Source organism: Macrosteles quadrilineatus, unplaced genomic scaffold (genome assembly GCF_028750875.1).
Source record: "Macrosteles quadrilineatus isolate MER2022 unplaced genomic scaffold, UCM_ALF_1.0 Scaffold_5__1_contigs__length_97177068, whole genome shotgun sequence".
Classification (NCBI taxonomy): domain Eukaryota; kingdom Metazoa; phylum Arthropoda; class Insecta; order Hemiptera; family Cicadellidae; genus Macrosteles; species Macrosteles quadrilineatus.
In genome coordinates this window covers 13,284,927-13,310,990 of record NW_026542598.1, presented here as the reverse complement: position 1 = coordinate 13,310,990, position 26,064 = coordinate 13,284,927, and the positions used below count along the sequence as shown (strand labels likewise).

At 34.0% G+C, this 26,064-nt stretch overlaps 1 protein-coding gene across 1 annotated transcript in view; it reads left to right on the top strand.

The window, feature by feature from the left end:
* LOC128994275 (ER degradation-enhancing alpha-mannosidase-like protein 3) overlaps positions 1-26,064 on the top strand; it is a 44,567-nt gene that overhangs the window by 4,009 nt on the left and 14,494 nt on the right. Inside the window, exons 3-13 of the mRNA XM_054418691.1 lie at positions 290-335; positions 1,355-1,455; positions 1,983-2,135; positions 3,132-3,285; positions 5,296-5,424; positions 9,508-9,711; positions 10,079-10,204; positions 12,431-12,535; positions 13,669-13,856; positions 16,276-16,438; positions 17,157-17,321. Coding sequence (XP_054274666.1) covers positions 290-335; positions 1,355-1,455; positions 1,983-2,135; positions 3,132-3,285; positions 5,296-5,424; positions 9,508-9,711; positions 10,079-10,204; positions 12,431-12,535; positions 13,669-13,856; positions 16,276-16,438; positions 17,157-17,321 — 1,534 coding nt within the window. The remainder of the gene's footprint in view (positions 1-289; positions 336-1,354; positions 1,456-1,982; positions 2,136-3,131; positions 3,286-5,295; positions 5,425-9,507; positions 9,712-10,078; positions 10,205-12,430; positions 12,536-13,668; positions 13,857-16,275; positions 16,439-17,156; positions 17,322-26,064) is intronic.

Sequence of the window (26,064 nt, the reverse complement as noted above, 5' to 3'; positions counted from 1 at the left end):
GAAATTTATTATGCTAGGAATATTAACCTCTATTCTTTTTAACTCCAACCAATATGTTATTGGGGCTAACCCTAATTGCTGTAAAAATACGGTTCAAAAGTTATTGCAACTTTTTGCGTTTTTCCCTAAAAAATCATATTTACTCCCACCGCTTACCTATGATAAGAGTTGTTGACAATCTAATGAGAGAACGTAGGTGTTAGATTATTGCTAATACCCTTTATTTATTTTGTTGTAATAGACAATGGGCATTTGTTGTGTCTAATTTCAGTTCTTATTATCTTTTCAGAGACGAAGCCAGGGATATGTTTTATCATGCTTATCGAGCATATATGGTAAGTCAATCCAAAGTACCCAAGTAGCCTTTAAAATTGTTAATTTATCTTGCAGAATAGTACAATGTGTTAAGCGTAGTAAAGTTAATTAGTAGTAGGCTTACTGCCAGAAAGACAACTTTAACGGGGGACACAGTTTTTTTGCTGCTGCAGCTAACTTGTATATGGCAGGCATATTAACAATAGACAAATCTTAATGTGTTGGTCTGTACTAATACTATTATTATTATTTGTCAACATAACCACTTTCCCCTCTCCCCGCACGTAATAAGACTCCCACACCTCAACAATGCTAGTATTTCACCAGTTTGAATGTGAATCCTTTTGATGACAGAATGCATGACAAAAGAGAATATTGTGAAATTCCACTTAAAATAATTGCTAAGCCAAGAGAAATTTACTAAAATCTGCTGCCTGGTCTCGTCTACCAATAAGAAGAATGTTGCCGCTTTTATACTGAGGGAAGGCTGTACTTTTGGTTATGTTTGAAACTGAATTCAGATACACTTGATAATTGAAATGCTTCAGGCTTTTAATACATTATCCTGCAAAAGAATCAATTCAATGCGTTTAGATGCACTCTTAGGTGCATTTTTGAAGCTGAATATGAATGAAGGGTGAGTGTAGAATGGAGTGTGACATTCTGTAAAACTTTGTCACTTAGTAATACCAGCTGTTTCATAGCCAGGACCATTGATTAAACGCCCTATAAAGAACAGCTGGATCCAGTGTTGAACATGTGTTTCTTTTAACACTGAGATCAAAAGCTATTTACGTCAGCTGGTCTTAGGTAAGAAAAAACACTACACAAAGCATCTCACTTACCTAATCTTCACATTTTGACTACATTTTACTTAGTAAAATGTTCCTAGCTGTGCCAAAATGTCTAATTTGGGGGGTTTCCCTTAATAGACACTCTTAATGTTTACTTATGAGTGTAGAGTTTATTCATAAGTAATGATTGAATTAAGTATTGTATTTAAACTTTGTTTGGTTGTAAGAGTGAGCCTTGTTTTCAGGATAATGCGTATCCAGCCGATGAGCTGATGCCGCTGAGCTGTTCCGGCAGATACCGTGGCAGTCACGCCAGCCGGGGCGACATTGATGACACATTGGGAAAGTAAGTGTCGCAGAATTTACTTACATACTAGGGATTTTATTCAGGTATACACTTAAGAGTCCTTGGAGGCTAGCGGCCATCGTGGATAATCTCAAACAGCTGCTGAAGAGTTATTTATCGTCCAAAACTATTTTATCAAATACCAAAATGATTATAATTTAAATATATAGTATACTGTGAGATTAGAAATGTTCTTTGTAGTTTTGTATTGTTCTCCAAGGGAGTCCATGAAAGCTAACAGCCATCTTGGATTTGCCTCATAACAGCAATGTTAATTTCGTTAATTTCAAACAGCCGCTGAAGAGTTATTTCCAGTCCAAATATATTTTTTCAAACACCAGAGTGATTGTAATTTAAATATCTAGTATACTGTGGGATTAGAAATTGTCTTTGTAGTTCTTTCATTATTTTATGACTTAGAACGTCTAGGCTCCAAGGACTCTCAAGTAAATCAACACCCAACACATGGTTACAGCTGTACACACATTGTTTATTCATGAGAATTGATTTTTATGTTTATCTTTCAGTTTTTCGCTTACACTAATTGATTCGCTCGACACGTTGGCTGTACTAGGAGATCTATCAGAGTTTGAAAATGCAGTAAAACTTATTGTTGAAGATGTTTCATTCGATTCAGATGTTGTTGTGTCTGTCTTTGAGACAAACATTCGAGTACTTGGGTAAGTTGTTGTTGACTACTCTACTCCCTATTCTTAGTTTATTTTTAAAATTCACTATTCAGTATATTTTAAATCCAAACAAAAGTATTACAAAAGTAGTACGGTAATTAAAAAGAGGATTGGCTTTGTCTTAGTTACACTATGTGTATAGGTTAAAAATAAGAGCAAACATCTAGCCAGGATTGTATTTTAGAAAGGGATACTACTGATGAATTTAGAGGATATATTCTATTTTGAATGTCAAAGGAGTCCTAGCCATTGGTTTAATTGAACTTTCTAAAAATATAGCAACTGAATTTTACTTAAGTACTAGCTGCTGTTTAGTTGTATGCATCCTCATCATTACTTTTTTATTTTAATAAGCTCATGGAATAATTTTTAAGTAATTACAATAAACTATTACTTTCTTTGGCAATATACTAACTGATTTTAAGTGTTATTTTATAAATTTGATTTTTTTTATACAACCATCTGATCTACTGATGAAAATTATGGTTGTTCATACTCATGAACGTATTCTATAATAACATATAATAACGTATTCTAGAGCAAATCCCCTCTGGTTTGAACACTTAGGATCAAAAAAGAACTTGCTAAAAGGTTTTCAGACGTAAGTTAGACCTGAAAGTGAGAAGAGTTTCAGTAAAATCTTCTTTTTGTACTTAATAAACATTAGAAATCCTATAAACTTAAAGGTTGTTACAACTTATAAGCTTTAATACAGAAAGGGATGATTTAGTTTAAGTTTAAATAAGGTTTTGTACCGGTATTTAAAACACTAAGTTGAGATAATAGCAACAACTTTCATTTATTAGTATAGCCCAGCTAGTTGATTACACTAGACTATATAAAAAATGATTAAAAGGAAACATTCCCTGGTGATTCCAATTTTTTTCATTTTGGACTGTATCCTTAATCTTAATTTTCTAACAAAAAAATCTAAACCATAGTTAGTCCATTATTCAGTTTATTCTCTGACGATGCTGTGTGTTTTAGTGGTTTGTTGTCTGGGCATGTTCTTGCTGAGTATTTCCAAGAGAGAGCAGGAGTTCTGCGCTGGTACCGTGGCCAGCTGCTCACATTGGCCAAGGATATCGGATACAGACTGTTGCCTGCATTCAATACCACCACGGGAATACCTCATGCGAGAGTAAGTCTGAATTGTACCTCAAAGATGTACACCCTTAGTCCATTAAATAAAAGTTGTTACTCATATTTCTCTACATTCAAATTTGGGTATTGATAAAATGAAAGGATTATCTTATCCAGCCACAGTTGCTGTTATGAGTTATGACAACTAGTTTCGTTCCTTGCAACTTCGTCAGGTAGTTGTATGCAACCACATCATCAATGTATTAATACATTGTGGTACCGGTATGTCAAAAAATTCTTTAAAATACTGTAAAATTCACAATAGTCAAAACTAGTCAGTAGTCATGTTGATCAAATTATTAAAATGGAATAAAAAGTTATAAAACTGGTTAATACTGTAAAGACTGGCCAGCACTGTCTTATCACTGTCACTGACTAAATAAAACTGACTGAATCATGAGGTGTCTTCTTCTCTCCAGTGCCACCTGCATTTCAGTTTGTTTTGTTCTTCTTATTTTATACTTCTTTTATTTTTTTGTAGTAACAAATTGTCTTTCAAATTGTCTTGACCACATCTATATTGATGTTGCGGGTATATTGTCAGATGAGAGTGAGGTCTTTTGCGGAGTGCCCCAGGGCTCGGTGTTAGGCCCTGTTCTTTTCCTTATAATGATTAATGATTTGGATAAATGTATGTCCTGTACTTCTGTGATTTATGCGGATGACTCCACTTTCTTAAATAGTCAAGGTACCTTTAGTGAACTCATGGTGCTGTCCAAACTTTCCCTCAATGAAGCTAGGAACTGGTTCAGTGTCAATGGGTTTTTTATGAATCCTGAAAAGACTCAAACTATTGTTTTTAGGTTAGGTCGCACACCTGAGGAAGAAAAGAATTTTTCGTCAAGTGTAAATTTATTAGGCATAGATTTGGATAGTGATTTAAGCTGGTCAACCCATTTATATAACTTAAGTAAGAAATTGTCAAGAGTTTTATTTTTAATTAGACGTCTAAGAGATTTTGTTCCTCCTTTGTATGTTAGATCTGCGTATTTTGCTTTTTTTCAAAGTCTGTTAAAGTATGGTCTGTTACTGTGGGGTAACTCCACCCACATTCTAATAATTTTAAAGCTTCAAAAAAAGGCTGTAAGACTGTTGACCAATTCAGGGTTGAGGGACCATTGTAAACCTCTTTTTAAAGCAACAGGTATCCTGACAACTGTAAATTTGTATATATTAGAGTGTGTTATTTTTGTAAAACAAAATTCACATTTCTTTAGCTCAAGAAATAATTTTCACTCATATTACACAAGGGGAAGATCTGCTTTGGATAGGCCCTACACCAGACTAACAACAGTACAGCAAAGTTTTGCTAGTATATCAGTAAAAATAGTAAATTGTTTTGCAAGTGAAATACTTGACATTCCTTGTACTCGGCTAAAACAAAAGTTGATGGTTTGGCTTGCTGACCACCCTTTTTACAGTTTAGATGAATTTTTTGCAGAATACAATTGTAATGGTAAAATTGTTATCTAGTTCTTACTTAGTCCCTAGTCAACTGTTACCTAGTCTTTCAAACACTTGTTTAAGTAGGTACCTCACTTTTGTTTCATATATATAGTTCTGTGTTTTTCAAATGATTTTAGCTTTATTTTCTTGTTGTCTTTGTTATATTTAAGTTTAATGAAGATTCCATGTTATAGGTCTATTGTAACATATGTTATTTAATGACCAATAAAGATTTATGATTTATGATTTATACTTTAGGCAAACTGACTGTAAATGTGTAAAATCGAACATAACTGAAGAAACTAGCCTATCCTAAATATTTTTGAGTTCTTTTAAGTCAGTAGACCTGCTTAACTTTTAATTTCCTATGCTCAATCAATTAGTTAAAACAATTAAACATTTAAATGCTAATTTAGCACTTTAAGCTTAGTAGCTAGTTCTACAATAAATTAACATGTATTCAGCAATCAATTTTGATTATATTTTTCACTAAGCCTATGTAGGCTTCTTGTGTAAAACATCATGAGTAAAATGGATTCTTATCAAAGAAACGTGTTACTAGATCAACCTGAGGTACGGGCTGAAGACCCAGAAGCTGGAGTGGTCACAGGAGACGTGCACTGCCTGTGCAGGGACGATGGTGCTGGAAATGGCAGCCTTGTCTCGTCTCACCGGGGAACCCATATTTGAGGTAGTTTTTGTACATTGTTACTCTTAATGGCCAAGTTTGAGGTTTTGTATATTAAAGCACAGTTTAGTCAAACGTCATAACCCAGTTGTGATAAGGTAACAAGTGTGCAAGTTGAAAATAGTCGCTGTGTGTCTCAGGCTGATTTAGTGTCAATTTTGTTACTGGGTGAAAATGACAACAGATCTCATACTATCAGAGCTGTCCTTACTCCTTAGCCACATCCCCGCGCTTGGTACAAAATACCCAAAATTTATAAAAAGTCTGTACATTTTTGGCAGTTATGATAAAAGGAAAGAGGGGTGGTATGCTAATATTATACATCGAGATTTTTATTAGTTATTATTGTTGGAAATACTTTTTTGGAAGTTAATGGGCCTTGCTCTGAATTTTTGCAATAGTCCCCGCACTACCCAAGGCCGGCTTTGCATACGTTGAGTTCACTGTGACCAATCAACTGATGGACAGTACTGTACAAAACAGAATTGATGGGGAATTATTAAAGAGTGAAGTGGGGAGGTCAAATAGTGGCAACCAGCCAATGGCAAAGTGGCATGTACTTAACAAGAAGGGTAATAATGGGGCTGGAGGAGGTGACTGCATTAAGTGGTGAGCAGCATTAGGCCTTATTTCAAATCTAAGGGAAGTGTTGTGCCTTGTTCTTCAATGTCGGGTTTCATCATTATTCTTGTTTTTTAAACCCTAGTCGTCATACATTAATGTTCCATGAAAATCAAATTGACCCATGTTATTTTGATTTGATACTGATCAATACTAATCAAGAGTTTTTCTAAATTATTTTTATTTTAGAAGTTTGAATCATTGATATCCACTGTACAAAGAAATGCACAGTAAATGTAACCAGTAATGATATACAAAATTTGGTTCTGATATCTCTTTTCGTTTTAAAGTTATAAAGTTGTCCTAAGTCGTATATAAAACTACAAATGAAATAACAGTTAGGCTATTAATTATTTTAAGCTGAACCAATAGCTTTAAAAAAACACACCAAATCTAAAGTTTAAAATGTAAAAAAGCTAAGACACACGTTCTAGAATTGCCTTAGGGAAGAGACCTTGCTGTGGATTTATCATTCAAGTTAATGACCTTAGCTAGTTCATCAACTAGCTTGACATCAATATTCTCAGTTCTATTTGCTTCAAATTTCAAGGTGAAAGTGAAGATAGCTTGGAGGAAGTTTACAGCTTTGATTGTGAAGCCAAGAGATAAAACTGTAACAAACTTCAAAACTATATACTTGGCCTTGAGTAGCAGGGATTTATCAAGACGAGAGGTCGTCCAGTGGTCGAAAACTCGACCAAAAATATGTAAATGAAATGAAGTGAAAAAAAATTAAATTAAATGAAAAATTCTTTATTTATTCAGGCAAAGTTAGGGCCACGTGGCCGTTTCTTACACTATGTACTGTACAGTATAAACCCCACAATGTAAATAAAACACGTGATTGGAATTTGTTTTGATTTTCTGTCTATATTTCGTTGTTATTTCGTCGCCATCATGACAACCAATAAGGCGCATGTAAATTTTTTGAAGTTTTCAAGTTCATTTTTGGGCTTTTTTTTAGCCTATTTGAATTTATAAAGGGATTCTGCACATCTACAGGAAAATATCTTCCTAACAGTATGCGTAGATTTTCCCTAAGATGCACACGAGCTAAGAAAAAAGGTTTTAAAGAAACATGCTTGCCTATTAATATATAGATAGATTATTACATTTCTATTTATAATAATGCCTTGATAGAATATAGACATTTGCAATTGAGCCCAATTCTGCTCATGTTCAAAAAGTTAAGGAAATGTTTATTTTTAAGCGTATTTAGTTGTGTGTATAAAAGCTTACCTACTGTGTTAAAAACAAAGCTTAATGTTCTGGAATACTAACCGGCGTGTCTAGCTGACTGGGAATCTGGAAAAAAAAACCGGGAACTATACAAGAATTTTTATGACTGAGAGAGTCTGCTAATTTTAATGAACTTTGTCTAGAACTGAGAACTTTGGAATGATTCCAATGGCCTTATAGCTAAGAGTCCACACATTAACTGGGATCCACTGGTTATCTTTTTATAAATTGTCGTGTAGTAAGAAGGACATAGTGATGGGAGACGAACACAGTGTTGTGATGGTTGTGAGACTATCACAGCATTGTGATGATTGTGAGACTATCACAGTGTTCTGGCTAATGCGAACAAATCCAATCAGGGGTCCATCCCAACTGGTTCGGATTAGTAAAACTGAGGTGTACTAGCAAAAATAGAATTTTCTCCATACAACATGTTTCTCCACTAATATATCAAACTAGGTGAAACCCGTCGAAATCGACGGTTATTTTCAAGGCATACGCTAATTCATCTAACTGCGATAAATTGAGTGAAATTATTATTTTGAGCATTTAGCAATGTTTAAAGATTAATAAGTGTAAAAACAATAATGATATTAATTGCGTTAGTTACCAAATATGGTTGATCATTCAATGAATAAAATATTTCCCATACTGGACGTCATTGGAGTTGTTAGTATGCTACCTGGTATCTCTTCGTTTGGAAGAACCTTTAAATAGTATTAAAATCGTATTGGTGGATCTTTGTACTTAAACACTTCCGTGATTTCATCGGTGTAATGCAGATTAATCTATGATTTTATTTGAAAAAGAAATCTGTTTGTTGGGAAGACACGTTCTAACTTCAAAGAGAGGTATATCCGTTACAGTGTAAGTTTGATTTTTCCTTCGTCACGTCGCGTCAGTTCGTATCGCACTTCTAAGCCAATGAATAACGCTCTAGCACAGTTTTGAGAAATTGGTGGTGAAGGTACTGTTAAAGCTGTCCTTGACATGGGGGATGTCAGTTAGTTGTCTCAGCCTTATCAGTTACATAAAGTTGTCAATATAATCTCTCTACGGAATGTTAGGTGTAGTGGAATATACTTGTAGTGAAGTTGGCTTTTATTCTTGAACTTTAGGGGCCTCCTCATTTATATAGTTGTGCAGCTTCATTGGCAAAAAATAATACGAATGACAGTAATGTGGCATTTCCAAAAAGCAAAAAATTATGTTAATTGGTTGTTACCTGTAATCGAAGTAACCTCTCTGAAAAGTCTGCAGTATATTGCAGTTTTCCAGCTTAATGACTTTCTAAATCATGCACATATTTCTAAATAAATATTGTACAATGTTTTATCCAGTTGCTGTAAACCATTATTAATTTTTTTATATGGACACGGCTCAATTTGGCACCGTCTGCACTTGTATTATTTTGTATTGTATTACACAATCGAAGATTTTTCCAATGATTGAAAGCATGTACAGTATGACAATAATCTCATGAACCTATGATGACCCGTCTAGAAAAATATGATTAAATATAGGGAAAAGTTGTGAAAAGGCAGAAATCAAATTATATATGTAAAATAGATATAAGATAGTTCAATAAGAAATAATTGTAAGAGTTATTGTCATAAAAGGATTTTCCACTGATTTCGTAATGGAACTTAATATTGGAACACATGACATGATACAGAAGAAAATCAATTTTAAAATCAGAAAATAACATTGCAAATACTTCTTTTGGACAGTTCAGTAACTCCCAATAAATGTGTGTTGTTTAAAATACAATTTTAAAACTAACAGCTGTTTTATTAAAAAGTATTATCCACATGACCAAAATGTAAACAAATCTGTGGAGGGATTTTTAAAGGCTTCTGGGGCAGAGCCCTAAGCGAATTTTCTTCGTTTTTCTTTTGATAACTCATCTACAGACCAAGACCTTTCTTTGGACACCTCTACCAAGTTTCTACGCCCAGCCGTTCTCTCAAATTAGTGGATACAAAGTTTCCAATTAAATATTTAGATTCCCCCATGTTAATCTTATGGGAGAAAACTAAACTTTGATGGAAGATCCTGCCCAAACTAATAAAGATATCAAAAAACAAAAAAAAACACTTTGCAAAACTACAGATCAGGGCAATTTTTTTGACACTTTAATCATCAAAATCGGTCCAAAAATGAGGGAGGAGTTCTGTTCACAAAAATCGGCTTAGCGTATTATATATATAGATGTACGATGTACAGGACAAGGCACACAGAGCTATGGACGAGTTGTGGCGGCTGAGACATCGCAGTTCTGATCTGATGGGAACAGTGCTGAATGTACAGTCGGGGACATGGGTGAGACGAGACTCTGGCGTGGGGGCTGGGATAGACTCCTACTACGAGTACTGCCTCAAGGCCTACATACTGCTGGGAGACGACCGATACCTGTCACGCTTCAATAAGGTAATGATCATGTAACCTAGCATTGACTTTTGGATAAAGTAGTAATTCGTACTATATGAAATCAGCTGTAACCGATATTTAATTTCTGAAAAAACATAGATGAATAAGCCACTATCAGAGTGTGATACAGTATACAATTGTGTTTTTTCTTCAGTGATGTCACATAGTTGCTTCAGAATACAACTCCAATTGCTAGTTTTCCAATTATTTTGGCTTGGTTAGATAGCTGAATAGGCTTACCCGAGTGCGTATAGTACTCGCCTAGGAATTAGGAGGTTGCCTGATTGATCCTGAATATAGTCAAAACCTTTTTCTGTTTAAAAACTGGACGGAGCTGTCCATATTAACCTAACATGTTTTGTTGTAGCACTACTCTGCTGTGATGAAATACATCAGTCAAGGCCCCATGTTGCTAGATGTCCACATGCATCGGCCACATACAAATTCTCGCAACTTTATGGACGCTCTGCTTGCATTTTGGCCTGGCCTGCAGGTAAAATCTTTCTTAGTCTTATGCCATTTTAATTCTTTTTAAACCTTCGTTTTTAGTTTACTAATTAGTCTGAAATTATAAATACCGGGTGTCCCATAATACTACCCCTGGTTAATTTTTGAATAGCTGCATATATTCAAACAAGCTTCTATACACATTACTAGGGTAATGTGAAGTACTTTTTGGTGTGGTTTTGATTAAAAAGAACATCTCCACTCCTATTTAGGGGTAGGTGATGAAATTCAAAATCATGTTAAAAAGTGTGCGACATCACCCTGGTCACGTGTACTGAAAGGTTATTTGAAAATTTACAGCCATTAAAAAAATAATAGTAATGGAATGTAAAGTTCCATTTACCCTAGATCAGGCGGTCATTTTATTCACCAGTGGCGGGTATATTTTGGCGCTTTTGTAGTGGTATCAAATATTTTGCCACAGAACATTTATTTGTGAATATAAGTACACACATATATATATTTTATATTTCAGTGATGAATTTATAATATAATAATATTAAAATATTCTTTTCCTAGCAATGCGTTTAGGCGTAGTAGCAAAAGATTTGCAAATTTTTGGATTATGCAAATTAGAATTTCAAAAGCAACCCACAAGAAATACACAAAATAATTTTTTTACACATTTTATCTAAATGTAAAGTTTGTGTGAAATATGATTCCCTACGTAGAAATATCAATGTTTTTTAAATACTCATAACAATAAAATTATAAAAAAATAAATTCTTCATACATGTTTTCTTTTTTGAAAAACTAGCAAATTTTTTTTTCACGTAGGAAATAATAGAATGCATCAACAAAAAATGAAATGATACTGTAAATAGGTAATAAAAAGATCTTTCTGAAAATATATAGTTATATTTAGTTGAAATCTAAAATGTCGGAGAAATTTACATCGGAATGTAAAATCTTGAAGATTTTTTTACAAAAAAATAATATTTATGACATTTTTAAAAACAAATAAAATTTTTACAATCAACCTTATATAATCACAGGGAATTGTAGGGAATTTATTGTAGTTTCAGAATATGTACTAATATTGTATTCAATTTAATTGACAATCACCAAAAACAGCTGTTGTTGTAGTCAGGTGACTAAAACTTTCCACCGCCAAAATCTATTTTGAACTCTCTAGTTTTTCAAACTACCGTTTCTCGCTACATAATACTCACTCAATAATGTTTTATGCATGAAAATGAATCCTCAGAATCTCATCTTTCTAATGGTATAAGATTTATTGCGTTTTAAAACTGTTTTCATATTTTAATAATAGAAAAACCCGACCCATGTCATCTTGGCCTATAATCGACCAGCGCCACTGAGAACTCACGTTTTAGTGGTCGAAAATCGACCAGCGCCAGATAGAGGGTTTATATTAACGTCTAAAATTTCTTGCCATAACTTTTGAAAATTCGTCATATCAAAGTCGGATTTGCGTCATTAATTTACTTTTTAAAACTCTTTAAAATTATGCCCTACTTGATAGGGGTTGCCATTTAAACATTTTAAGTTATCCCCAGCAACCCCTATTTGGGATTGGGGTGAATTTCAAAATACCACCAAAATGTACTTTACATTACCCTAGTAACGTGTATCAAAGCTCGTTTGAATATATGCAGCCGTTCAAAAATTAACCAGGGGGGGGGGAGTATTATGGGATTAAAACAATCCTCATCTATTGTATTGTCTATGCATCGAGACTTTGATATAATTTTTCTCTCCACCTCCACTTATATTATAAAGACATTGACCCAAAAAGGATAACTTACAATATTTTTATTTCATAGTTAACTAAACGTTTTTTACACATTGAGAAGGATGAATTTTTACAAAATTCAGGTGTAAGAAAGTAATTACTTCTTTAACTTTTTTCCGAGTTAGAAACTTAATGTTGAAATCTGATTTTTTCTTTCTCTTACCTCCTTTTTGAGGTATTCACTTCAGAAATACATTTTTTTCTTGTAAATATCATCTTGGGGCGGTTTATTTACAGATATAAGTGATGTAATGGGTGTCAAATACCTTGAATCTATATTTACTCCCTCATAAATGAATACTATTGCATTAAAGCAAAGTGATAAATCTAAATAAAAACCCCTGTTATTTGAATCACAGGTCTCCAAACGTTCTGCTATCCTATGTTTTATTGTATTAAAAATTACTACTTCTTGCTTAACAATAATCCAATACTGACGATTTCAACCATGTTCAGGTCCTAAAAGGCGACCTGAAGCCTGCAGTTGAGACGCATGAAATGCTCTACCAGGTGATGCAGAGGCACAACTTCATTCCTGAAGCATTCACAACTGATTTCCAGGTCTGTAATAGACAATGTAGACTAGAATATGTTATTAAGCCAGTGGAGTTTTTGTAAAAGTCCATTATCTTGGTTTGCTTACTCCCTTTAGTACTACTATTTAACAGCCTTTAAATAATTGTTTAGCCGTAAATCAACTGCCTTTAGTACTAACCTTTAAATAAAAGGTCTCTTAGTAGTTTGCTAAATTATAACTCAATGTTGTTAACACGTTCGCTACTGAGCGTCGCATATATGCGACGCCGCGGTCATTGCCACAGACCGATGTATACATTTCAATCTTACACATAGACCGGCTGTCACTTGGATAACAGTACACACAGACCACGGGCGAAAACCTGTAAAACAGTGATCATTTACATTGTAATACGCTACAATAGTGTTTGTAAATAAATTGTTCTTGTTTTTTTGTATTTTTTATAACCTTTTGTAATGTCGCATATTTGCGACGCCCGGTCTACAGTGAAAACAATAGTGAAAATTATCATAGTTTTCTTGAAATAGACTAAACGTCGCATATATGCGACGGCTCATTTTTTGTGTTTTAAGGTGAAAGTAAGTAAAAAAATAAACAGATTATTCAAGAACAGTTTATAACTGAACAAATATAAAAGCTACATAGGATAATGCAGCATACATACTGCATACATACATACAGTGATGCAGAAAAGTAAAGACCAGTTTTTCCTACTATTATATGACGTCACCAATCATCATATCCACAGACCAAGCGACGCAGTTGTGCGTCAGACATCTCTGTAGACCACTGCAGGGAATTCAGTGCCTTCAAATAGACCACTACAAAGATATAAGCATTTTAATAACATTAGAACTCCGACGCAAATATGCGTCGGCAGTCTATTTTAATGTGACTAGCCGTCGCATATATGCGACGGCAGTCTATGGGTAGAAACCGGCCGTCGCATATGTGCGTCGCTGGTCCATGTGAATGGAAAATTTCGTACTATTGCAGTAGCGAACGTGTTAAATTGTTTTCTCATTATAAATGAGAAAAGATGTAGTAATAACTGAATATTTTCAATTACTAGACACCGAAAAAGCTGAATGATTTGTGTGATGTCATTAATAGCTGTTCTATTTAAAAACTTACTATGTGGTTGGTGACAATATAGGTACACTGGGGTCAGCATCCGTTGAGGCCAGAGTTCCTAGAAAGCACGTACTTCCTGTGGAGAGCCACCCGTGATCCTCACTACCTCTACGTAGGTAGAGACATCTTGAGAGCTCTTCAGACCTTTGCCAGAGTGCCTTGTGGCTACGCTGCAGTGAAGGACGTCCGAACAAACCATCACGAGGACAGGTAACGTACACGTGGTGACCAACGGTGTATGAGTGGCTCGATTTTTTTACCAAGCCCAAAAACACCGAGCCTTTATTATCGAAATCGCAAAAAGAGACAGCGAAGATTGCCTAGTTAAAGTTTGCAATTTTGCCGCAGTTGTGTTTAACAGAAATGTGGTATCGCAGGAAACGTCACAAGTGATAACAATGATTATGTCCCCATAATTTTAAGAGATGCTCATGACTTCAACCCTACAGCTAATGACAACGATCGCGGGTTTACAATTATCCGCTGAGGCAGATGACAATGACTTTGCAATCATGGGAGTTGTTAATGAATTCCCAGTGATTATGATTATCTTAAAATTAAAATATTTTTTTATTATTGATATTATTTGTAAAAGCACATAGACTTCTTTTAAATATATTATTTCAATCACGCACTTTAACTTTTGTTCTTTTCAGTTCATAAATTTAGTTTTAATAAGTTATTTATTTTTTGTAGAATATTTATTTGATTTGAATTCTTAGTCAGTCACGTTACTAGTACCAGAAAATGTGGTCTTAAAAAAAAATAAGGTGATATTTATTCGAAACTCTGCTTTTTGTTTCATCATGCGTAGGGTGAAAACATAGTGGAGAGGTGAGGCTAGATTGAAGTGGAGAGCATAGATGAGAGTTTTTTTACTCCCGATGGTAGCGGAGCATATAAGTTATTGGAGTGGCTATGGTAGAGAGTCAAGAGGCTGAATTACAGTACTTTCCAATATACTTTCGACCTGATTCATCTATCATGAGGGTAAAATGTACTGATTTTGTAAAGAAGTGAATGAATGGTGAAAATATTACAACACAGTAAAGTTCCCATTCATTGAAAACTGCCTGCATATTTAAAATAATAAAAATTGCCATAGTATATTTATAGAAATTTCTAATCATTGTATAAAAAAGTTAAAAGAAAAAACTGTTTATAGGATAAATAGTATATTAAATATGTCACTTAACAGCCAAACTGTACCTTTTTGACAAGAATAATTACACGATATTATTTCACGCATTGTAATTAATTAAATTTTCCTACAGTTACCTAACAATGTACATGTTCTCTCACTGATTTGAGAAAGCAAAGTGGCCAATTCGCTCATCAGTGAGACAATGTTAACATTGTCTCACTCTAATTACTTTGTCTCACTCCAGATTTGCAACGTGAAGGCACGAAATGGTGAGCGCGTACCATGCAGGCAACGTCGTATGCGCGCGAAATACGTTGGCAGCACTGGCTGTAAATCAGCTGGTCAGCTGTTGTACTGTTGTATTTGTCACTTCATGTTAAATGTTATATTAAAAGCTAACTTCTGTGTAAAAATAGGTTATGTTTCTTCATGTTTCTTCACAAATGTTTTTGTTTTATGGTAACTGTAGGAAAAGTATAATGTGCAACTCGAGTTCAAAGTACAATTGCCTCACTCGAGAAACCATTCCTCACTCGCCTACGGCTCGTGAGTAAGGATTTCTCTCGAGTGAGTCAATTGCTAACTTTTCTCACTAGTTGCACAAATAACTATATTCTTGTCTCAAACAGGACGGCGTTCACGATCTGACGAAATAAAACTACATTTTATAGTCGGTTTGACCACTAATGCTCGACACTCGACCAAACCCTCGAGGTAAAGAAATCGGGGTAGAATTTTGGAGCGGTGAGGCTGGCGTGTTACCGCGGGTACCCACTACGCTCCCCGCTCCACTATGTTTTGGCGCACCTACGTATATATATATATAATCTAAAACCCGCTTAGCTTCGCTCTCTGCTACACTCTAGCCTCGACGCTCCACTATATTTTCACCCTTATAACATGTAGCCTACATTATTTTTAATTCTACATCATAACATGAAAATGCATTTTGATAAAGAGGATTACAGTGGCAAATCAACTTAGGCCTAGCATATGACATTACATCACATTCATTATAGCCTAAGCAAAAGCTAAGCTCAGAAAAAGTTCAGCTTGATAAAAAAATCTCTGGCTTACACACCTCTTGTGGTATCATCTTTGCCATTAAAGCAACATTGTTAATTTTTCCTGACCTTACACAACTCATTGTGTTCCACTAATATCCAGATAATTCTGACCAAAAAATCCACAATTAATTAGGTCCTTTCCGTGTGCAGGAATGAAAATTTCTGATCCACCCTAATGCATTAAATTTATGATATTAAACTAATCATTCATATTATTTTTTTACTCAACACTTGTTTCTAACATTAAATTACCGTTAACGTTTAGAAACTAGCAATGTTATAGACTCTTGCAATCATGTAATTTAATACACAATTATAAAATCTTATTTAAATTGACTACACATACTGAACAGACATAATGAAAATGCCTAAGGTGATGCGTATTAGCTTGTTTGTAACCGATTGCTTGTTTCACCAGGATGGACTCGTTTGTGCTGGCAGAGACATTCAAGTACCTGTACCTGTTATTTGCCGAGGACAATGATTTGTTGCTCAACATGGATGATTTCTTGTTCACAACAGAAGCACATCTGCTGCCCCTCACGTTGGCCAGGAGTCAGTCCAATCTGTCTTTTCTTTCAGTAAGTTTTACCATTCATTTACTCATCATTTTCCTGTTTTTGTTCTGTCATTTATTGTTAATTTTAATATATCATTTATTTATTTTATTTATTTATTTGTAATGTTTTTCTTCTAAAAACTTGTCCCTTTATCCATAAGGCCTAATTGATTATGTTTGTCATTGGGTCAACAGTGTTGGTTAATTTATTCGTTTTGTTCTTCTAACCATTTCTCATTTTGTTAATAAGTCTATGAAGAATGTCCTATGAAAAAGAGGCCTTTTGATATTACCATCACAATGAGATTCAGTTTATTCCAACTATTGTGTAACTGTTTGCTAACCACAAAAGTAGGTAAAACTGTCCCACTTTTTTGTGTTTTATTTTAAAGTTTTGAATGTGTTGGGTCCAAAAGAGATTACATTTCCATCGACAACCATAAAATAAGTTCAAAATCTGAATGAGACTACAGTTTTTAGTCTCTTAGGTATAAAAGACGATCTATATTCACCTCCTTACAGAAATAAATGATGGAAACACAAATTATCTCTAGACGTGTCTGAATCTTCCTAGCCACTATACATTTTGATTAAATTATGACCATTCATTTTTATAGGTCAAGTCAAAAGTGTATACTATAAACTCTATAACATTTTTCAAACTCATTTATGCATATTTCCATTTCCAATGAACCCAAACATAGCTAATGCTGTTTCCTTACTGTTGATACTCTGTGCAGACTGTAGACCCACCACAGGACGACTCAGAGTGGGCTGACCAATGCCCTAGCAACATGAGGTTGTTCCCAGCCTCCGTGAGACAACCTTTACGCAACATGGTCAAGGGCTCTTGTCCCCGAGCCTCAGACACTCGGCAGCGGAAACTCACTGCTTCACAGTTCCAGGTACAGTAGGCTCTCTCTCGTTATAATCTGTTTGGTTCTGATATAAGATTGTTTTGAGCGTGTGTGGTTACCAGTTTTTTAGCGAATTTCCCTATAGGGAAGTAGCTATTACCGTAGGTCTCATGGTAAGACCTAAGCCCGAGACCGATTTACTTTTTCATTTTGATGTCCCCAGAGGCCAAAAACACCATTCGTTCAAATTTTTATATATCTATATATAGATATATATATATACATCCATCCGCACGATAACTTGAGTAATTTTTGTCCGATTTTGATAAAATTTGGTTTGAAGGTGTAAGGCGGGATAAACTTGAATGAGTTCGCGAACCAGCATGATCGGACTATGGGAACGGGGGTTTATGGGGGGTTTTATGGGGTAAAAATAGGTTTTTCCCATTTTTGACCCTAAAAACACAAAATTTCACAATTTCTTTTTAAACCATTTTGTAGAGCTTAAAAAAACAAATAATTTAGTATATTGAAGCGTTATTATGCGCCTAATTGTTACGGAGAAAATTCAAAAAAATTGTAATTTTAAAATTCCCATGTTATTCTTATGGAGAATAAGTCAACTGTTGTAGTTTGCTTGTTTATTAACATATCTTGATCAAATTTGGAAAATACATTAATTTCTAACTAAACCACAGTACCTTTTAACATTTTACATAAAAAAAACCTTTTTACCCTCCCTGTTGCAGCAAACCTAAGCACTCATTAAACTAATTCTGTTTAAATAGGTAATAAAAATGTGATATTTTTAAGGAGACATTTTAGTTTAAATCCAATCAGGCAAATGGAAATTCGCTAAGTCTGCAGGTTTGCTGCGGCGGGGGTATTTACACTTTTTTTTAGGTTTTTTGTTAAACCCCTAGTTACCATATCAGTGTTAAAAACTTTGATAACTCAAATAAACCAACCTCATATCTGAGCTACCATAGTTTCAACACTTAATCTGTGGTAGTTCTAACAACCAAGACAAAATTTTGAATCAATGAAATTCTCAAATTAAGTGAGTTTGAATTAAGGTTGACACAGTATTGTATTTCATTGAATACAAATGTGCGTAAGGAAATAGCGTGGATTGTAGACACTGGCTTGATGTGGTGGTTTAGATACAAAATTAAAATGTAGTTTAATGCCAATCTTATGGGAAACTAGACGTTCTTTACACAAATACTGACAAATTCACAATCATCATTTGCCACTCACTATACGTGGTTTTAAATACCTTTATTGTTGGTAATCCAAATGGTTACTGTAGCAACTAGTTTCTGCTCACAATGGAGCCATCATCAGGCTTTACAAGTTTGTGACTTTCGCTTTAGATCATGCTTCTTCTTCTGAAGTTGTCACGGTTCATAAACATCAAAATATTAAAAACACACCACGTATGACTAGCTTTGACGATAACTTTTCCATGACCGTGGGAGGCAATGATGATTTGTCTAGACAGCCGCGGGAGATGAACATTTCCCACGATCGCGGATGAAGATAATAATGTCTCCAAGACCGCAGGACACGTTTATGATGTTGACGAGATGGTGGTTGACGATGATGATAGATTTTTCCATGACCGATAGAGATATTCAGGATTTTGCCGCTATCGGGGAAGACAAAGATGATGTTTCCTTGACTTCGAGAGATGATCAATATTCCCCCCTCGATTGTGGAAGACTACGATGATGTTTCCATGACAGATTGAGATCTTGAGGATTTTGCTGCAATCGCAGAAAAAGATTATATTTCTGTGACCGATAAAGATACAAAGGGTTTTGCCCCGGGGGGGTGGTGGGGGGGGGGGGGCAATGGCGATGTTTCCGTTATCTTGGGGTATATTCAGGAGCCGATGATGGTGTTCCCGTGACCGCAGGATATGTTCAATATTGTGTTGCCATAGCGGAAGACAGTGAAGATGTTTCCAGTTTAAATTTGAATTGGCTAGTTAGAATTTTTTATTGCTGCTTTAAATTTCCCCTTACTTAAAAAAATGCAATTATCCCAAATTATTATGTCTTAACATAAAAGCAAAGGCTGGGTGTGGTATGATTAATACAAATGGAAAATTTTGTAAAATAAAACAGACTGAAACTGTTATCTGTGTGAAACTGTATCGGTATCAAGAATTGAGAATAGATTTTTCAGGTATCGGTATCGGTATTGAGAATCATTAAATTTTGGTGTGGACACATCTCTAATTTTAATGAAATCAATTGATCATTACACTATCAGGGTGTAGATGCACATATACGAAGGCTGTTCATAATGTGAGTTCTATTAAGGATAGTTTAAAGAGAAGTAGGAGTAGAATCATTTTTGTCATTTTGTTGGCATTGCAGAGTCCCAGTCTGTCAGTGTGTCTTGGTAGAAAGCAGTTCTTTTTACTATAATGGAAAACAAAGTTTTCTTTCAGCTTACACCCATTTGGTTGTCTTTCTAACAGACAATGGAGTGTTGTCTATTTTCATTTTTCATTTTACTTTCCCAAAACAAATTAAACCTTCGTGTATATTAAAGAAACTTGCTAATGTAATACGGATAACCAAGGTTCTAGTGTATTTTGAACTATAGATTTAAATTTACAGAAACAACATAATATTTAACAACCAGAAATAACACCACAACTAAAGTAAACAATACACAACAAAATGTATAGAATTTATAATCTACATTTGTGATTTATTGTATTTATGATTTTGGCAATTGTATTTAAAAAAGTACATGTCTTCATACATCAGTTAAATCGGAGAAACTAATGCATCCATGTGGCTGGGGTTTTTCCTTTACCTTTAAAACAAAAACTTAGCTTTAACTATTTTTTACCAATTTTTTCCCTCATGAAAGATTAAACACTGATAGAAAGAAGCGAGAATGGTTTTGGTTATTTTTGCTAACTCACCACCACTATTTGTTCTTTACCTGGATGGAACTTGTTTCCCAAATGACCCTCTAAATGTAAGTTAGGTTTGTACAATTTTGTAGTTCTTTGTCCTCATTATTTAGCCATGAATAACAAAATAATATGACAAGTGAAAAATAATATTCAGTTTATTATATTTGAATTGAAGGTTAGGTCAGTGGTTTAAAACACTGAGTATTTGATGGATTTGAAGTTTTGGACAAGTGCAATATTATTTAAATCCACTTAGGAGCACCAGTCTTATATTTGCCCCAAAGTCTTTTAACTATGATATATTTTTGAAAACAACCTTTTTTTAAGAAAATAAACAAAATACTGTTCCCTCCGTCCCTCCGTGTCAACTTTTGAGTTCAACCAGCATAAGTTAATAACAACCAAAGTCAATAGTATGACAATGATTTCATATCCTGTTGAACAAGTCTAATATTTTAATATTTATTTACCATTTACCCTAGATCACATTAATGAAACTTTTTACTGTAATTAATTAGTAAAAATTTCTAGACCCTTAAAAAATTATATTTTTAATTTTACATATATTGTTGTTGCAGTTTTAACTACTTTCAGTTACTTTATGTTTTTCAGCAACAATGGTTTTGTTTTCCCCGGGTTTTATTTGGTTATTATTTATTTCCTCATTATTTTGTTTCAGACTTTTGAAGGGCCCAAGCAGATTCACCTCCTTACCCTTTATATATCTTTCTTTTTACTTATAATTTTCTATGTTAAAATTTATATATATTATGTTTTACGCCGAAATTAAACAAATTTTGGTTAATTACCTCGAACATTCCAAATGAAAAGTCATTAATTTAATAATGATGTTGTTGTATATAAAAGAACACATTAGAGTATTGTTTTAGTTTTGTTTTAATAAAAGTATTTAAAAAGATAAAAAGGTGAAGAGAGTGAGATAAATGACTGCTTAGGGATAGTAACTTTGTATTATTTTTGGAAACTGTGATTTTTATTGGGGGTAGGCCTATATATTTATTTTCAGGTTGTTAGTCAAAGTATATTTTTAAATCCTTAGGAATAGTTTAAAATGTTACTTCTTCAGAAAAACATGTGATTTTTTAAATAAATTTTAAAATTTTGTTGAGTTGTAATCATTGCTAACCACCCTTATATTTTAGATTCCCTTACTATCAGTATCAATTTTTTTCATATTTTGAATTTTCTAATTATAAATTTTATAGAATACGCCTGACCCTTGGTACCAACAGTAAATAACTATAGACTTCCATCGTCACCTAATTATAAAACATTAGTTATATACCCAATAATTGTTAAGGTTTATTCAACATACACCCATTGGTTATTTTAGTTTTTTTTTTCCAACCAAGTTTAGCACATTAATTTCTGTGCCTTCATTAATTTTCTCTTTTCAATATAATGTCCATATTGCCACTTATTATTTAATTCAAGGTTGTCTGCAAATAATATGACATGTTTTTCCTACTTTCTGACTCCTCCAGCGTTCTATAAACTTTTATTTAGACAATACAATAACATATATTTATCTTTTGACAAATTGGGTGTTTGTTTGCCACACAGTAGTACCAAGGATTAAGCCTATTGGGAACTGTACCAAATAAATACATTATCCTAATGGAATAGCTGAAAAAATTTAAAATATCTTTATGGCCAGTATCACTTGGATGCATTGGTGTCTTCTATTTACATCTTGTTATTTTACTAACATTAAAAACTAAAAGAAAAATATATTGGAAATGCTTTTCTTATGGTGTTATAACAGTATATTAAAGGACTCACAGTAAAATTGACCCGAAGATAGAGGAAAACATTTAGTCCACCAGAGCGTAATCTACCACATATCATACCACCAAAACAGACTACAGATGTTATACTGTATATTTTAGTTGTTAAAGTTAATGATAGTGATACTCTCTAAATAGTATAGGCTACACCAAAGACTGGTGTGTGCTGATTTTAATAATCAACGATTGACGAGTACTTCTTCATACAGTAGAACCTCGCTAATTCAAATGTCAGAGGAAAGCCAATATATTTTGAAATATAGGAAGTTTAATTAAAACATAGAGAGTTTGAATTATAGAGGTCAGAATAAATAAAATTTGAGTTTGAGAGAACGGAGACTAATGAACACATAGTGGGAACATCAATAAGAGCGTCAGTTCATGTTTGAACATGCGTATTTTTTGTTCTAAATTCGAATTACAGAGGCTTAGGGTAATGCAGTTCGAATTTTAGAGGTTGACTTCAAATTTTGGAGGCAACAATTCGAATTATGGCAACAAAATTCGAATTTTAGAGGCTCAAGTGTTTGCAAATTCAAATTGTAGAGGCTGCATTAAGCGTACAAATCACTTTGAATTATCGGTATATTATTTTTTGAATTTTAGAGGTTTTCTGAGGGGAACAAACATTTCTAATTATAGAGGTTTTTGAATTATCGAGGTTCGAATTAGTGAGGTTCTACTGTACAAGCAATTACTAAAGGCTTAATAATTAAAAAAGTGAGCATCTTATTAATAGCTTATTTTAAATGTTCATGACCACTTTGGTTCCTAAACATTTGGCTTGAATCTCAGCAATGTTTGTAAACCTTAGCACCCCCACCACAATAAAACCGTTTAAATAATACACCAGTGTCTCTATCCACTTGCTACATTCATTTATGTTTTTTACTTGGCTGTCAATTTCTTTTTCCTCTTATACATAGTATTTGGAGAAAGTATTATTTTCGTCAAAATATTTGACTGAGTATTTGGTGAAAATGTCCGTTTTGGGACCCCCTGAATGAAAAAAAAACAAAAAAAACGAGGCCTACTGATCTTAAAGCTTAAAACTTTTTTCATTAGACACGGTTGTGCAATAGACATTGTCAAAGAAAACTATAAACTAGAAAATGTAACAGAGTCATGAACATTATTACAGTAGACCTTATGTAACATACATGAAAAACTCTGTGTTTGTGTCTGTGTGTGTGTTTGTGTATATGGATGTGTACAGAGCTACAGACTACAAATGTGGTCTGATTTTGATGAAATTTGGTATGAGGGTACTAACCCATGGTATCTCCAGGTTTTTTTAAATTTCAAATTTTTTAATGGTGATTTTCCCCAAAAAATACATAAAATAACCGAAAAATCGGTTCTCCTACTAATGAGATGTTTACTGAATTAAAGTTTAAGTTATAATACAGGGTTTTCATAAAATAATGGTGGGGTTTAGTTATGAAATTAAAAAGAAAACTATTTATTTTGTTGAATTCCTGACATCAAAAAGATTTTATACATAGTTAAGTTACAGTCTAACCTTGATATAACGAACCTCGATATAACGAATTCCTTGATTTAACGAATTTTTTTGAAATCCCCTAGAACTCTCCATAAGACACAATGTATATTTTACCTCTACATAACGAACAAACCATATAAACGACCTTGATTTAACAAATTTTTCATGATCCCAGCTAAAATAAGACACCTCAATATAACGAATTTATCATTGTCAGAACCTCTACATAGCGAATTTAACCTCTACTTAACAAATTGTCTGCGTCTCTCCCTCAATACAACGAACCCCCCCCCTCATTATTGTTTTTGAAAAATCAGTTTCTTCATCAAATGAAATGGAAAGGTGACATCAACGCTTGCGCTAACATTCGTCTGCTCCGTTTTATCCCTGTCTGCTGTCGTCGCTGCATGCGCGCTATGTTACTTTTTAACTGAGAACTGATTTCATTCACTGAGGACTGATGACGACGTAATGTGTAGTAAGCTGTGATTGGGTGATAAGTAACTATGGTGACTTGTACAATTTTTGGATGAAGAGAATCCTAAGAAAGAAAAAAAATAGAAGAACAAAGCAAAGAGAATAACAACATCGTTATCTTAACATTCCTTTTACGAGTGTTTTTATTAATCTTTAAGTTGGTTATGATTATACACTTTAACGACTTATCTACTATTTTTATTATTTTCAATACGATTTGTTTAAACTAAGGCAACACCAATGCTATAGTTGATGATTATTACAGTATTGACATTCCTCTGTTGTGATTTAAAGCAGCACTGTAAGCCTACCGGCCTATCACGCAGTAGCTTACAAAACTCCCTACTGTTTTGTTCATTACAAGGTTTATTGCTATACAATACAGTGTTTAGCTAGGTTTTAGGTGAATTAGATAAGGTCAACGACTAGAAATGTCATGATTGCGCAATATTAAAGATCCCTCCCCTTTAGTAGGCCTACCCCGGATAATCGAGGTTCTACTTAACAATGTAAACAGTGTACTGTAAAGTATTGTAGCCTAGGCTACTTTAATTGTGTTTGTGAGTCAAATCCCGACCTATATTGACTGACGCTGGTTCTGAACCTCGACTTAGCAAAATTCCTGCAAACCTAACCTCAATATAACGAACCTCGTTTTAACGAAATCCTTGATATAACGAATATTCAGTTCGGTCCCTTCAGATACGTTATACCGAGGTTGGACTGTAATAAGCTTAAACATAACAACCATTTATTGCTCTACAGACGTCCAGACGATCTATTTTAGCCCAAACGTGCAAAATTTTTCTTGTTACAATGGGGACTGCATCTCTGGTTCATTCTAGTAGATGTGGGCTAAATTCTAAATTTTTTTTTAAGAATAAACTATGTTTTTGACATCCTAAATGGTCGTTGTACTAGAGTCACTGACTTTTAGTTCACTTAGTTACACACTTAGCCTTTTGTTGACAGAAAACATGTTTATAAGAGAGTGAAAATTTAAAAACGTACGTTTTCATGTCCCTGGCCTTTTACTTCGTAGATACTGGATTTGCAGTTTATTATTATGTGTTTTAATATTTTTTGGGACGGGGGCAACATGTTACACACATTTATTTGGTTTTAAATAGGTTCTAGGTATTTTTTTCGTATTTTTAAAGTCTCAAAATTCACGACCATGACGTGTCCCTAGGGTACATTTTCCAACTTTCACGCTGTTTTTAGACTAATTATTCATGCCGAAATATATAAAGCCATATTTTTATGTCATCAATGGTTATTAAACTTACAAAAAAGGAGCATATTATAATTTTATTGTCATTGCAAACTGACTACCATGACAAAATAAGTCTGTCCCTCGATTTGGCGTCACGACCATTTGGGAAAAATTTTCAACTTTGGAGCACGACAGTGGCAAGCCTGGCGTCGATGGAGTCAGTTGGTTTGAGAGACTAGTTCGGGGTGTACGTCAGGATTGTAGTGCCCGTCGTTTCGAGTTGAAAGGAGGAATTACAAGATTAATAAAGGAAATATTGTGTTTTTTGTAATTTTGGTGTGTCCATGACCGTACGTAGTCATTCGATGAAGTAGACATGGTGTTAATTTTTGTTTATAAGATATTTCAATTTCTAGATTAACCTAGAAGTCCACTTTGTATCCTCATACATGAGGTGCAGGGCTACCGCCAGAACAGAGCCAAATAACACGTAATTTCACGACCAAAGTTTCACGACCATCGCGGGTTTTTTCACGACCAATCCAGCCTTATGGATTATAGTGTGTTTGGTCGTGACAATAACTTTAATATAATTGTAAATTGAACAGTTTAGTTAAATTGAAACACATATTTTTATTATAACTAGCAGTATAATTGAAGGATTGCTTAGAAAGATTTAAATTATTCCAGACAATTCACGACCGTACCGCTTGTCCCTGACCATCATGTTTATGATTTCTATCATAACAATTTCAGAAATTAAAATATCGTCATATTTCAATGATTTATACACAAAAGAAGCACACCTCTATACAAACATAACGATTTTTCGGGTCTCAGGTAAG